The sequence below is a fragment of the Notolepis coatsorum genome, assembly GCF_963971535.1.
Source record: "Notolepis coatsorum genome assembly, chromosome: 19".
NCBI classification, from domain to species: Eukaryota; Metazoa; Chordata; class Actinopteri; order Aulopiformes; family Paralepididae; genus Notolepis; species Notolepis coatsorum.
In genome coordinates, this window is record NC_140183.1 from 20,234,801 (window position 1) to 20,249,527 (window position 14,727).

The 14,727-nt window shown below is 44.7% G+C and overlaps 1 protein-coding gene across 1 annotated transcript in view; it reads left to right on the plus strand.

The window, feature by feature from the left end:
• Positions 1 to 2,606: 2,606 nt before the first annotated feature.
• LOC311245798 (uncharacterized protein) overlaps positions 2,607 to 14,727 on the plus strand; it is an 81,968-nt gene continuing 69,847 nt past the window's right edge. Inside the window, exons 1-4 of the mRNA XM_084335786.1 lie at positions 2,607 to 2,766; positions 5,516 to 5,675; positions 7,150 to 7,221; positions 8,017 to 8,093. Of these exons, the coding sequence (XP_084191912.1) occupies positions 2,707 to 2,766; positions 5,516 to 5,675; positions 7,150 to 7,221; positions 8,017 to 8,093 (369 nt within the window). The 5' untranslated portion in view covers positions 2,607 to 2,706. The remainder of the gene's footprint in view (positions 2,767 to 5,515; positions 5,676 to 7,149; positions 7,222 to 8,016; positions 8,094 to 14,727) is intronic.

Genomic DNA, 14,727 nt, shown 5'->3' on the forward strand with positions numbered 1-14,727 from the left:
TGTTATACTGCAGGTTAGTCATTATGATCTCCGTGTGTTTGAGAGACAAATTATGCTTGTTTGAAGGCTGTTCTCTAGAATTAAGATGACGTTATCTGCTGCCTCGTCCCTCTGCCTATCAAGACATTAGATCTATCTGGTTCTCAGGCTACATCAGAGACCTGACAGTGTCTAGACTAAACCCCCACATCGCATAATGAATCTGGAAGGTATGAAAGATGAAGGGGAAGATGCCATGTCTGAAACTTTTTGGGCCTGGGGGGTAATTTCAGAAGCATCTTTTCCCCCTCCCACGCCCTAGTTGATGCATAAACTCGTCATAATGTCCATGTTTTTCAATTATTATTATTTTTTTTATAGCCTAAGCCTAGCTATACCTATCATTCTGCCCTCAGATGTATATGATACCCACCACCGTGTCCTTTATGAAAAGGTTGGATGGCCTTCTCCAGTTGAAAGGCGTAACTATCATTGGTATTTGTTTATTTTTAAAAGCAACTTCCCCCTTACATCACAACACTGTTGGAATGGAATCTTGGAACCTATTCTACACGTTCAAATGATAGGTTGGTTCTTAGAGTTCCTATACAGTTTGCTCTGAACTAGGAAAAACTGCTGTTTCCTTTGATGTTTCACCTGGAATGCCTGTAATTGACTCTGCAGCTGAACGTTTTTCCTTCTCTTCCTGCATTTAAAAGTATGATCGCTGTGTGTTGTAACTGTCTTAGTTGATTTGTATTGCTTTTTCTTATTTGTTGTGCTTATAACAGATGTATTATGTATGAAACTACTGATAACTGTGTCTTTGTTTTGTAAGCTGATCAGTGCTGTAAATGAGGGTAGCCTCAGTGTCTCACGAGTTTAAATAAAGGTTTCTTTTAGATTAGCCTTTTTGATATCGTTTGACATTTTGATGTAGGGTCTAATAAATATGAAACAAAGTGTTTAATAAATCAACCCTCAAATCAGCCCTGCAAGCCTGGCTTCCGAAGCTATCCTCAAAAAGGAGAATCGGTATCTGAGAATTTCTCCAATGATAGTTGTTCAAACCCAACATCAAGGAACGTGCAACATGCTAGAAATTGTATTTGAAATACATTTTCGAACATGTGAAAAATGTAAATACATAACACTTTTTTAAATAAAAAGCATTAAAAACAGAGCAGACTGTTCTTCCTGAGAGGGCTCAGGTAAATGTCTGCAGCAAACTGTGGTGGGTGGCTAGTGCCCTCTTTTTCGCTGCGGTATGCTGGGGAGGCAACACCAAAGCGAGCTCTGTGGTGGGAGCGGACCTGGACAGTCTGGAGGTGGTGGCAGAGGGGAGGACAAGGAGGAAGCTGCATGCTATCCTTGAGATTGAGAACCCCTCCATGATGAGCTGACCGCAATGTGGTCCACGTTTAGCCACAGACTTATCCCCCCCGACATACCACAAAGCGCTTCGGGCAGTCCTTTGTGCCGGTGGCACTCAGGCTCCACAACCAGGCAGGGCCAGGACGGGCCAACTGCCGTGGACTGGAGGTTCTGATCTGTGGACTGTAATAAACAACCTGAATAGACTATTTTTTTCTTTTCCCTTTACCACTTTTAAGCTATATTTTTGCTCTTTTTAGCCCTACTTATTATGTCCGTCTTTGTTTTTCACAAGTACTAATTAAGTGTATGCATTGTATTAATTGTTTTAAATGGCTGTTGATGCTGTGATGGACAATCTTTAACCCCTTCTCTACTACTCAGTGATTGTGAATATACATCATTCTAAGTCTAATACATACATACATACATACATACATACATACATACATACACATACACATTTCTACACATAAATGCACTATTCTGAATACATTTAAATATATGTACCCACAATAATAAAGTAATAAATAAAATAATACATAATAAATCAATAATAATCTATGTAAACAACTGGTGATCAACGCCGTTCTTCCTTATAGCTCTTTTTAAACTGGTCATGTTTAAATCAAAGTGACTTGATTTCTTGCATACTTTTTCATACAGAGTCGTGCTACGGCTCTCTAATGGAGCACATTGTATTATTATATCTATTACGTCCAATGACGCCCACTCCCACCCCCTCCTAATAGACAGTCTCCTCCCCACTGCATGTATATATTCTCTCCCCGCCGTATGTATATTTCTCTCCCACCCACCCCCTCCTAATGTACAGTTTCCTCACCACCGTATGTATATTTCTCTCCCACCCACCCACCCCCTCCTAATGTACAGTCCCCTCCCCATCATATGTATATACTCTCTCAGGATCTATGGGTAACAGTAGGCCTACTGTATATTTGAATACCGTATAGTCACAAATGTAACACTACTAAATACCTGTTGTCCCTATGCCATAAATGTCATGAAACTATGAATTGAAAATGAGGGACCCTGATGTAAACAAGACAAACGTCTTTCTCTGGTCTGCATCCCCTTAACAATTGTGTGTGTTGAGCCGTACTGTATTGTATCCATTCTGCAATCTGTTAAATAAAGTTTTCATTCATTCATTCATTCGGACTGATCTCAAAACGAAAGACTCTCTCGCGTTGCGAACTGTCTCTCATCGGCTTCTGTACTTCAACCAGGAAGTCGCCGGTTTTGCTTGTTGATGAGTTGATTCAGAGACACAAGTTCATTTATAAACAGCTTCATAAATAAAATATCATTAGCGACATATTTCTATTCAAAATGCGCAGAAGGACCGACGTTCACGAATCAAGCGAACAATCCGCCACGTCGGATGAAACGGTGGGTCTATGTTTAGCTTAGCTTAGCATCGACAGCTCATTGCAGCCTGCTAGCTGTAGTGCTGCAAGCTCCCTGGCAACAAGGCAGCAGCATGCGACATGTCATCAGTCCATTTATAGCTAACTAATTAAACTGTAACTAAACTGATTTCTCGCAATGATCTGATATAACGACAATGATCTAAATTATAACTAGCTTATATATACTCAAATGAGGCACGGGTACCGTTATAATAACTCTGGACACTGGTGATCACTATGTCAAAGTTGTTATGGTAACAAGTGTATGGAGATATGACGTATGCTATTCATTCATTCATTCATTCATTCATTCATTCATTCATTCATTCATTCATTCACTCTTTATTTAATCTGTAATGATTATTGAGAGCTCTCATTTACAATGCCATTGAGAAATGCAGCACATAATAAATACAAAAGAAAACAATATAGAAACAAAGTCAATACATTTAACATTTAAAAATTAAAAACCACTGCAGACTGTGGTGAAATGGTTTGCTATTACATATTTAAACTGACCATCAATAGATACTAATGAATTGAGTTTTAAAGTGCATTGCAATATGTTCCATGTTCCATGTTTCTGGGGCACAGAAGCTAAAAGCAAAATTGTCCAGAGTTCCAGTCCAGCAATGGAGGGATGTTGTAAGAGATCATCAATAATGACTTCATACAGAAGCTATTGGTGTGCAATAGTTTGCATAACGTTAGACCATTGATGTTTACAGTTTCGTTGTGTCTGTATTTGCAGTGACTTTATCAAACCAATATGTATGAGTTATCAAACCACTAATTATCTGTGTATTATCCCATACATACTGTAGTGGCAATCTATCAATACAAATAGCCACTTTAGGGAACTTGTAGCCCCTTTCGTGACTTTCGGTTTGCAAGCCTGGGGCTTTTGTGACCGCAGTCACTTATTTATACGGGGCGATCATCCGGGAATCAAACAACCAAGCGTGATCGCGGGGCTCGGGGTGGGTCAAAAATATATCAGATCTGAATTTCAAAGATACCCAGCGTACAATATGGGTTTTACACAGCTTCACCATGGGTTCTGGAAGCTCGGAGTTGCTCATAAACATTTTAAATCATTTTTATAAAACGAGTGTACTCACAGAGCGAACCTTGGCAAAATGGCTGGTGCGTCCGGCAATCACTGCGCTCCCTATCGGTCCCTGTTGGTCATTACCTATAGGCCATTACAGGGTCGAATCTGCTGAGCGCGTCTCCTGTGTATTGTTGTAATGACCAACAGGGACCGATAGGGAGCGCAGTGATTGCCGGACGCACCAGCCATTTTGCCAAGGTTCGTTCTGTGAGTACACTCGTTTTATAAAAATGATTTAAAATGTTTATGAGCAACTCCGAGCTTCCAGAACCCATCGTGAAGCTGTGTTAAACCCATATTGTACGCTGGGTATCTTTGAAATTCAGATCTGATATATTTTTGACCCACCCCGAGCCCCGCGATCACGCTTGGTTGTTTGATTCCCGGATGATCGCCCCGTATAAATAAGTGACTGCGGTCACAAAAGCCCCAGGCTTGCAAACCGAAAGTCACGAAAGGGGCTAGGGAACTTGAAGGCATTTCCAACACATGGTGGTACAAGAAGAGGTCCAGGTCCACCATGACATAATGCATTTCACCATGTATTTACATGTAGTTAACAATACTACAAAAGACAGAGTGCAAAGAATGCTAAACACCACATGTCCAAACAGCACAAGTACACGCATGGCTGAAAAACTGTATGGCTTCAAAAAAATAAAACCCCTGATTGCATTACACCTGTGATCCCCTTTTGTATGTGACTAGTACTACTGTGATTACCTGCCTATGCCCTCTAGTGCACAGGTAGAGTAACAACAATAACATTCACACAATTTAACACACACACACACACACACACACACACACACACACACACACACACACACACACACACACACACACACAATGTATCATTGTACATAATCATACTGTACATACATTAGATTAGCATATTTACCCAGTAGCTTTGTTATAATATACTGTATATTCAATTTAATCTACAACTTGTTACACTGTATATTGTTATGCACGTTACTGTTACATTTGCACTCTGGTTAGATGCCAAACTCTTTTCATTGTATTGCACTTGTGCTGTATGATGGCAATACATTTTAATCTAATCTAGGCTAATCAAACCACTAATTGTTTTTATTTTTTTTATTTTTTTACCTTCTCTTTCTCCTATTTTTCTCTGATTTTCTCCCCGTCCCAATTTTAGTCGTTGTGCCAATGCCCCCCCTCCCCTATCTGGTTGTTGTACGCATGTTCTCCCACGAGTCGGTACAAGGGTGTCCTGATGTCGAACGCACGCTTCCTCCGAGACGTGCGTCGTCAAGCCAGTGATGCTTTTTTCACTTGGCAGCGAGGACTCTCATTGGTGGAGTGTAACGCGTGGGAGGGCACGCTATCTCCACCAAGTCCTGCCCCCGCTGAGCAAGCGCCGAGACCTGACCTGTCCACAACGCCAGATTCCCACCCACCAGCTTCCCACCCTCTAACACTGCCAATCGTATTAGTATGAACGACCAGCCAAGCTGGTAGCAACGCCGAGAGCTGGGCTCGAACCCAGCATCTCCTGCGTTGGTGACGACGAGCGTAATCTCCGCTACGCCACGTGACCGCCCCTCAAACCACTAATTGTGACGTGCCTTTTCTCCCCCACACACCCAAGGTCCAGCGTCAGCCTGTCGAAGCTGCTGCGGTCAGAAACAGGCTCGGCTACGGCTCTGTGCTCCTGAATATTGGGAAGTGTTTGTTCTTCATCATCGTCATCCCTCCATTCCTCAACTATGCATCGCTGCAGAGAGAGGGGCAGCTGCTGATTCCTAAAGGTAAGCAGCTTGCCACCTAACATACTCTCTTTCTGTCTCGCACGCACACACACACATACACGCACATACACGCACACACGCACATACACACACACACACATACACACACACACACATACATGCACATACACGCACACAAACGCATACACGCACGCATACACACACACACATACACACACATACATACACACGCACACACACACACGCACGCACATACACACACACATACACACATACAGGTATACACATTAGGGATGGGTACCGAATTCGGTACTTTTGAGGTACCGAACCGAAACACGTCGGTACTACCGAGTATCGATTCAAGTGAGATACAGAGATTTTTTATTTTTATTTTACCTTTTTTCTTTTCATGTCAACGTTCACACGCACAATATATGCTTACCTAGGATTTGACTTGATTCAACAACAAAGCAGTCGGAGCAATGGCAAGCCGAAAACTGTCGAAATTGTAGTTATTTGAAGTTTGGATTTTTTTCTTTTTTTACGACTGAGGTAGGTAAATTGAATTTTTTGAGACTAAAGTACAGAAAAAAGGTACCGTTGGGTACCGGTATCGATTCACAGGTACCGGTACCGTATCGGTTCAAATGTGAAAGGTACCCATCCCTAATACACATACACACACACATATATATACTCTCTCACTCCCTCTCACTCTCACTCCCTCTCACTCACCACAGTCATTAGGTTTCTTCAGTTGTATTGTTATGTGTTTATATCTATGACAGGTGTCAACAATATGAATGTCTTTGTGAGGCTGACACCTCTACTAAATGACACAGTCAGACTGTTGTGAAACTGACTTCATGTCACGTCAAGGTTCTGTGGCGAGCCGGCATCTTTGAAAGATCAGTCTGGTTGACTTTGTGTGTTGACCGGTGGATGTTGGGGTTAAGATATGATTGGAAAGCATCCTTCTTCTTCTCCCTTACAGTCTCCCATGTTGTATGTTCTGTACGTTTTAGTGATTTCTCTAAGCTTAGAAGTGGTCCTTCAAAGATGGCGACCGGGAACAACCTTAGCAACAACAACCCATAGCAGCAACCACCCGTAGCAACAACAACCCTTGGCAACAACAACCCATAGCAACAACAACACGTAGCAGCAACCCGTAGCAGCACTACCCATAGCAACAACCCATATCAACAACAACCAATAGCAACACGTAGCAGCAACTACCCATAGCAACAACAACACGTAGCAGCAACCCGTAGCAGCAACTACCCATAGCAACAACAACAACCAATAGCAACAACAACCCATAGCAGCAACAACCCATAGCAACAACAACAACACATAGCAGCAACCCGTAGCAGCAAGAACCCATAGCAACAACAGCAACCCGTAGCAGCAACAACCCATAGCAGCCCATAGCGACCTACCTGATTGACCAATGGATTTTTTTATTTTATGTAACCCATTTATGTTCTCCCTCTCTTGCTCCTACATTCAGGTGGTCTGATCGTTGATGTTGGTTTGGGTCAGACGATGCACCTGCTATGCAAAGGCCAAGGAAAACCAGTTGGTAATGAAGCATATATATATAATAAATATAAATTCATACAATATACAGTATGTTAATTAATACAATATTGTATAGAATATTGAAAATGAGGGCCTGCCTCTCAGTGTAGTTCAGATAATTAAATAAATGTTGAATTAAATATAATATACCAATATACATTTATACAATATAGTTATTGGAACATTTATGACACCAATGTGTGTAATTTGTCATTAACACAAAGTCACTTGATTCTTTTATTACTTTTTCATACACGGAGGATGATCTCTAATGGAGAAATCTGTCTGGGTTTTTTTCCATCCTAATGGCTTTAAACTAGTGGTTCAAGCCTGCTTTGTTCATTAAAAGTAATGGATTGGATTGAAAATGTTAAACTACAGTAGTGCATCTCCAGAATAGGCAATGCAATGATGTAACTATTAATGGAACACGCCAACATTATGAGAAATGTGTTTACTCTCTTCTCCAGAGTCAGACAAGAAGATAGATACCAATTTCCTCTCTGTGTGTTCAGTAAAAAGCTATCCGGCACTAGCTTAAAACTCAACTCACTAGCTAGTTGGTCCGTATCCGCCTCATTTGTGCTAAGCTAGGCTAGCTTGCAGCCGGATAGCTTTCTACTGAACACACAGCAGGGAGGAAAATGGTATCTATCTTCTTGTCTGACTCTGGAGAAGACGGTAAGTGCATTTCCCATAATGTTGGCGTGTTCCTTTAATACACAATGCTGGAAAACTCCATTATGGTGTGTCTTTAATAACTTGGGCCTGACTGATCTGCTTTGGGTTTCTCTAGTCATCCTGGACGCCCCGACGGGAATGTCCTCTGACATCTGGCATCACGTACAGGAGAGCATCGCTCCGGTGACAAAGGTGGGGAATAGACCTATCTCAAACCCTGCCCTCTGTTCTTGATCCTCCAATCACAACTGTCGCTTACCTCGGACAAACTTGGTTTGTCCGAGGTAAGCGACAGTTGTGATTGGAGGATCAAGAAAAGAGGGCAGGGTTTGAGATAGGTCCATTGACAAAGTTACATAGTATTGAAAAGATATCTCTGAATGTTTAATTATGACAGTTTTGAACACGGAAAGAACATGTGAGCGCACTGGTATTCTGGGTCCTGCACTTTTTTTTTTTTTTTTTTTTTTTTTACAAGGAAAAAAGTTTCAGTCAACAGACCTTCTTCAAGACATTTACAGAACTGTTGTCGTTGACAGCTACAGCGGTTACCCCGTCCACAGTCCACGATGATGTCATGATGTCCATTATGTACCGAACGCGATCTGTGATCCTTGACGTTGATTTCTCTCATGCTCAGGAAATGCAGCATGATACATGTCATGACTGCTGTTCTTACAGTGATGTCTTCATGTAGTTGGGTGTCAGGGTTTTAAAAATGTGTACTTTTAAAATTATATTTATTTTTTTATCTGTCAGGGACAATACAAAATAAAACAAGATACAGATGCATTGCATGTAGGATTAGTGACCCCTGTCCCTGGTTTGGTTTTACTACTTAAAAGTGGTCATTACATAATCACCATTACCAAAAGTACATTAGTTAAAATGAGCACATAAAAAATAGTGACATTCTTTACACGATCATACAATAATTACAATAATTACATCACATTACAGTCATTCTACATGTGTTGCGTGTGTGTGCACATGTGTGTGTTCTCCCTGCTTCCTGCTGGCAACATATGTGTACGACGTGCACGTGTTTCTAGGTGTGTGTGTCCGTGTGCGTCAGCGTCTGCAGCAGTGCTGCCACATCCACGGTCTCACTGAGGCAGAGCGCTGACAGGCTGCCCTGCACGGTTAGTGTGAGGTGTGAGTGACCCCGGTGATGTCACAGGCTCGTCGTGGAGCCTCACTGTGTGAGATCCAGAGCATGTGAGTGGAGCGGAGCGCCCGAGAAATCCGCTCTTCGCTCTAGACGTCTGGTTCCGCTCTCATTCGCTCATGTTGGCCCGCCCCCCCAAGTCGCTCACCGCTCGCTCACCGCTCACCTTCATTTACGAATCAAGCGCTCCCCGCTCCACAGCTCGCTCAGCAGAATTTTTTTGGAGCATGATGTAAATTTTCTTGATTTGACCAAACTACAACAGTCTGCACCCCCTGGGCCCCTTAACAATTGTTTGTATTGAGCCGTATTGTATTGTACCCATTCTGCAATGTTAAATAACGTTTATCCATTCAACTAAGATATGGTAGCTAGCCTAGCCGCAATGCTATGGTCGATCCCATGCACGTTAGCATGTAAGCTAACAACAGCGGTAGCTTTAGTCTCTCGCTTTTTGTGAGACTAAACTCCGCTCTTGGTGGTACATTGTGTTGATGACTCTGCACCCCCCCTTAACAACTGTTTGTATTGAGCCGTATTGTATTGTACCCATTCTGCAATGTTAAATAACGTTTATCCATTCAACTAGCTGTACAGTACTAAGCTACGGGCTAGCCTAGCCGCAATGCTATGAGCGATCCCATTCACGTTAGCATGTAAGCTAACAACAACAACAGTCTCTCGCTTTTTGAGAGACATAAACTCTCCACTGTGTTGATGTTGGTTTCGTTTCATCAATAAATGAGGCAGAACACAGTGAATGTATCCTTTTCTTTTTTTATTGGACTTTGTTTGTTTCTCACTGAAAATAAATGTTGCGTTCAGTCACCCGAGGTGATTTAAAGATGGCGGATTATACTTTGGTCTTAGCAGGATGTGAGTGACGGTTCACCCTTCTCATTGGTTGAAAATGGCCTTCATGTTTGTACATCGCCACCTGTTGCTTTGGCATTGTACTACATGTATAATTACGTCAGTTTCTGTGTGATCGTGTGCACTGAGCGGCCCGGAGCGGCTTGGAGCGGAGGAGAGCTCTCGCTCCGGAAGTCGCGCCGACCCATTTTAAAACCCACTCTGTCGCTCACGTCAAAACCACCCGCTCCCGCGCCGCGCCGCTCACATGCTCTGGGATGTGACCCTCTCTCTCTCTGTGAGATGTGACCCTCTCTCTCTCTCTCTCTGTGAGATCTGACCCTCTCTCTCTCTCTCTGTGAGATGTGACCCTCTCTCTCTCTCTCTCTCTGTGAGATCTGACCCTCTCTCTCTCTGTGAGATGTGACCCTCTCTCTCTCTCTCTGTGAGATGTGACCCTCTCTCTCTCTCTCTCTCTGTGAGATGTGACCCTCTCTCTCTCTCTCTGTGAGATGTGACCCTCTCTCTCTCTCTCTGTGAGATGTGACCCTCTCTCTCTCTCTCTGTGAGATGTGACCCTCTCTCTCTCTCTCTGTGAGATGTGACCCTCTCTCTCTCTCTCTGTGAGATGTGACCCTCTCTCTCTCTCTCTGTGAGATGTGACCCTCTCTCTCTCTCTCTGTGAGATGTGACCCTCTCTCTCTCTCTGTGAGATGTGACCCTCTCTCTCTGTGTGAGATGTGACCCTCTCTCTCTCTCTCTCTCTCTCTGTGAGATGTGACCCTCTCTCTGTGAGATGTGACCCTCTCTCTCTCTCTCTCTGTGAGATGTGACCCTCTCTCTGTGAGATGTGACCCTCTCTCTCTCTCTCTCTCTCTCTCTCTCTCTCTCTCTCTCTGTGAGATGTGACCCTCTCTCTCTCTCGCTGTGAGATGTGACCCTCTCTCTCTCTCTGTGAGATGTGACCCTCTCTCTGTGAGATGTGACCCTCTCTCTCTCTCTCTGTGAGATGTGACCCTCTCTCTCTCTCTCTGTGAGATGTGACCCTCTCTCTCTCTCTCTCTGTGAGATGTGACCCTCTCTCTCTCTGTGAGATGTGACCCTCTCTATCTCTCTCTCTGTGAGATGTGACCCTCTCTCTCTCTCTCTGTGAGATGTGACCCTCTCTCTCTCTGTGAGATGTGACCCTCTCTCTCTCTCTCTGTGAGATGTGACCCTCTCTCTCTCTCTCTGTGTGAGATGTGACCCTCTCTCTCTCTCTCTCTCTGTGAGATGTGACCCTCTCTCTTTCTCTCTGAGATGTGACCTCTCTCTCTCTCTCTCTCTCTCTCTCTCTGTGAGATGTGACCCTCTCTCTCTCTGTGAGATGTGACCCTCTCTCTCTCTCTCTCTCTCTCTCTGTGAGATGTGACCCTCTCTCTCTCTCTCTCTCTCTGTGAGATGTGACCCTCTCTCTCTCTCTGTGAGATGTGACCCTCTCTCTCTCTCTCTCTCTCTCTCTGTGAGATGTGACCCTCTCTCTCTCTCTCTGTGAGATGTGACCCTCTCTCTCTCTGTGAGATGTGACCCTCTCTCTCTCTCTCTGTGAGATGTGACCCTCTCTCTCTCTGTGAGATGTGACCCTCTCTCTCTCTCTCTCTCTGTGAGATGTGACCCTCTCTCTCTGTGAGATGTGACCCTCTCTCTCTCTCTCTGTGTGTGAGATGTGACCCTCTCTCTCTCTCTCTCTCTGTGAGATGTGACCCTCTCTCTCTCTCTGTGAGATGTGACCCTCTCTCTCTCTCTCTGTGAGATGTGACCCTCTCTCTCTCTCTCTGTGAGATGTGACCCTCTCTCTCTCTCTCTGTGTGAGATGTGACTCTCTCTCTCTCTCTCTGTGAGATGTGACCCTCTCTCTCTCTCTCTCTCTCTCTCTGTGAGATGTGACCCTCTCTCTCTCTCTCTGTGAGATGTGACCCTCTCTCTCTCTCTGTGAGATGTGACCCTCTCTCTCTCTCTCTCTCTCTCTCTCTCTCTGTGAGATGTGACCCTCTCTCTCTCTGTGAGATGTGACCCTCTCTCTCTCTCTCTGTGAGATGTGACCCTCTCTCTCTCTGTGTGAGATGTGACCCTCTCTGTAACTGAGGGGTACAATTCCCTGACTGTATTGATAAGTATGGTATCATTAAACCACTACCGCTTTATGTACTTTAACTACTGGCCACACAGTACATGATATAGATATGATGAACACTTTCCCACCATGAAACCAAGTCCACACAAATGTATCCGTCGAATATTTAATATATAGCAAAGGGTATATACAACGTTCACGTAATGACATTTATGATTTGAATGCACTTGTAAGGCAAATGAGTATTCGTAGGCAAATCAACATTGAATGTCCAATCTCTGGTTACGCAGGAAGCAAGTATACAACCTGGTTCTTTAGGGAACTATAGCGATGGTACTTAATGATTATAGCTGGATATACTAAAGGGGGGTCCTGCTGGTTGTAAGTCAGTAGGGGGGGGGTTAGGAGAGCCGCCGGCGATATCCCATCTGGCCAACGATTTCTTGGGAGAATTCAGAGTGCTGAACACGGTGCCCACAGAACCTTGGTCCACAGATGAATACAGTTGGGCCCTCTTGTAGACGGTAGCTGCCGGTCCACAACGAAGAGACGTGAGGCGACCTCACTCGGGGTAGAGCGCCGTCTCACCTGGACTCCTCTCGGGGGGTAGTTCCAACACTCACCAGTGTTGGCTGTTATCCATGGCATAAATCAAAGCACCCAAAGCAAGTAGATAATCCAAGCCGTGTAGGGCTCGCCGTCGTCCGGGTAAGGTAATCCAATGTGCAGGTCCACTCGTCCTAGCCCAGAACTCCTCGGATGAAAGCACCACACATGGTCTGCCCAGCCTGGTTAAGACTCTAGATAACGCGAGGAAACGATGGGGGTACTACTCACTGTATAACTCTAACCGAACGATGCACCATACATAATAGACTATTATTAACTTAATAGAAATACGTCCCACTCGACGGTATAGTGCCAAACTATGACAATTCAACTATTAATCCACACGATGTCTCAATGCCATTCTGAGGCCAAGTTGACCATACTGCACCACACGTGTATCGTGGGTGAGGCTTAACGTCTTGCCACTAGGTTGGAGGGTAAAGAACTAAGGGCTAAGGGACTAAAAGAAAGTTCTACTTTACTTGCGCCATATATATATGCGCTGTGAACAAATAGTACCATTCGTATTTCGCCAGACGTATTCCTACGCGGAACCGGGCTAGTAACGACATGTTCGTCGGCACGATTGAACTTGAACCAAGGGGCTTGGCTGCTGGCGCCAAGTTCTTGTACAATGAGAGAATGAAACTATTATGGGCTGTTAGTAGACTAAAGGGATATTCAGTGTATATGTACAAGGAATATACAAGGGATATCAAACGATATACAAATACTATTAAATATATATCCATAAATAAATATATATATTCGGTTTAATCTGATCCTTCACAACAGCCGCCCCCTAATTAGTCCCACCTAATTAGCTAAGCAGAGACAGATTAACCGCACTGTCTACCACTCAAGGTCCGCTGTAAGGGTCAGTCAACTCACAAAGTCATGGGGTCATGGTCGTCATCGATAGTGTCTGGGAGTCTAGGCAGTTCTATCAGCCTCGCCCACGGGTCGTGTGTAAGTTCGCCCTTGGACGAGCACTTCAGCTGCTCGGACCTTTCCATCGGCACCGGTGATCACTTTGCTTACGCGGCCAGCCGGCCACATAGCTCTGGGTAGTGACTGGTCGATAATCATGACGACTGTTCCTTCTGTCAAATTGTCTCTCTCTTTTACCCACTTCTGGCGGGTCTGTAGAGACGGTAGGTAGTGGAGTAGAAAGCTGTTCCAAAACTTGTCAGCTAGTACTTGACTGTACCTCCACATTCTTCGGCCGTTCGCTTCTTCAGGCCTGTACATTGTCTGGGGTAGCGCGGGGTCCAGCCGCCCCATCAAGAGTGTGTTGGGGGTGACTGGGTCGACATCTGCTATATCACTGGAGACGTAGCCGAGGGGCTTGGAGTTCAATACTCCCTCGATCTCCGTGAGGACTGTCATTAGGACTTCTTCCGCTACAGTCTGGGCCCCAAGCACGGCGTACAGGGCTGTCTTTATAGAACGTACTTCTCGTTCCCAGGTTCCACCGAAGTGGGGTGCGTTCGGGGGATTAAACTGGAAGTCAATCTGGGATGGAGCGAGGTGGGTCTTGAGTTCTGGGCCCATAGCTTGGAAGCTCTCTCTCAGCTCTCTTTCTCCGCCTTTGAAGTTTGTCCCGTGATCAGACAACAACGTAGACGGTTTTCCTTTCCGTGATGTGAATCTTCGGAAGGCCATAAGGAATGAGTCTGTGCTCATGGTTGGAAGGAGTTCGATATGTATCGCTCTGGTGGTCATGCATTTGAATACAATACCCCACCGCTTCTCGGTTCCTCTTCCTTTCTTTATATACAACGGGCCAAAACAGTCCATGCCTGTGGAGTGGAATGGCTTGTCGCCGAGTCGGAGGCGACAGGGGGGTAGGTCAGCCATCCGGGGTATGCTGGGCTGCGCGCGCCACTTTCGGCAGTCTAGACAGGTTCGCTGGAAGCGTCGCACTGCTTCTCTCCCTTGAAGTATCCAATAGCGACGTCTGATCTCCGCGAAGACTCTCTCTGCTCCTGCGTGATGCACATCCTCGTCGTATTTCTTTATGATCAGCTCTGTGACCTTGTGTCGGCTGTTCAAGACTATCGGGTACTTAACGTCATCCGGTA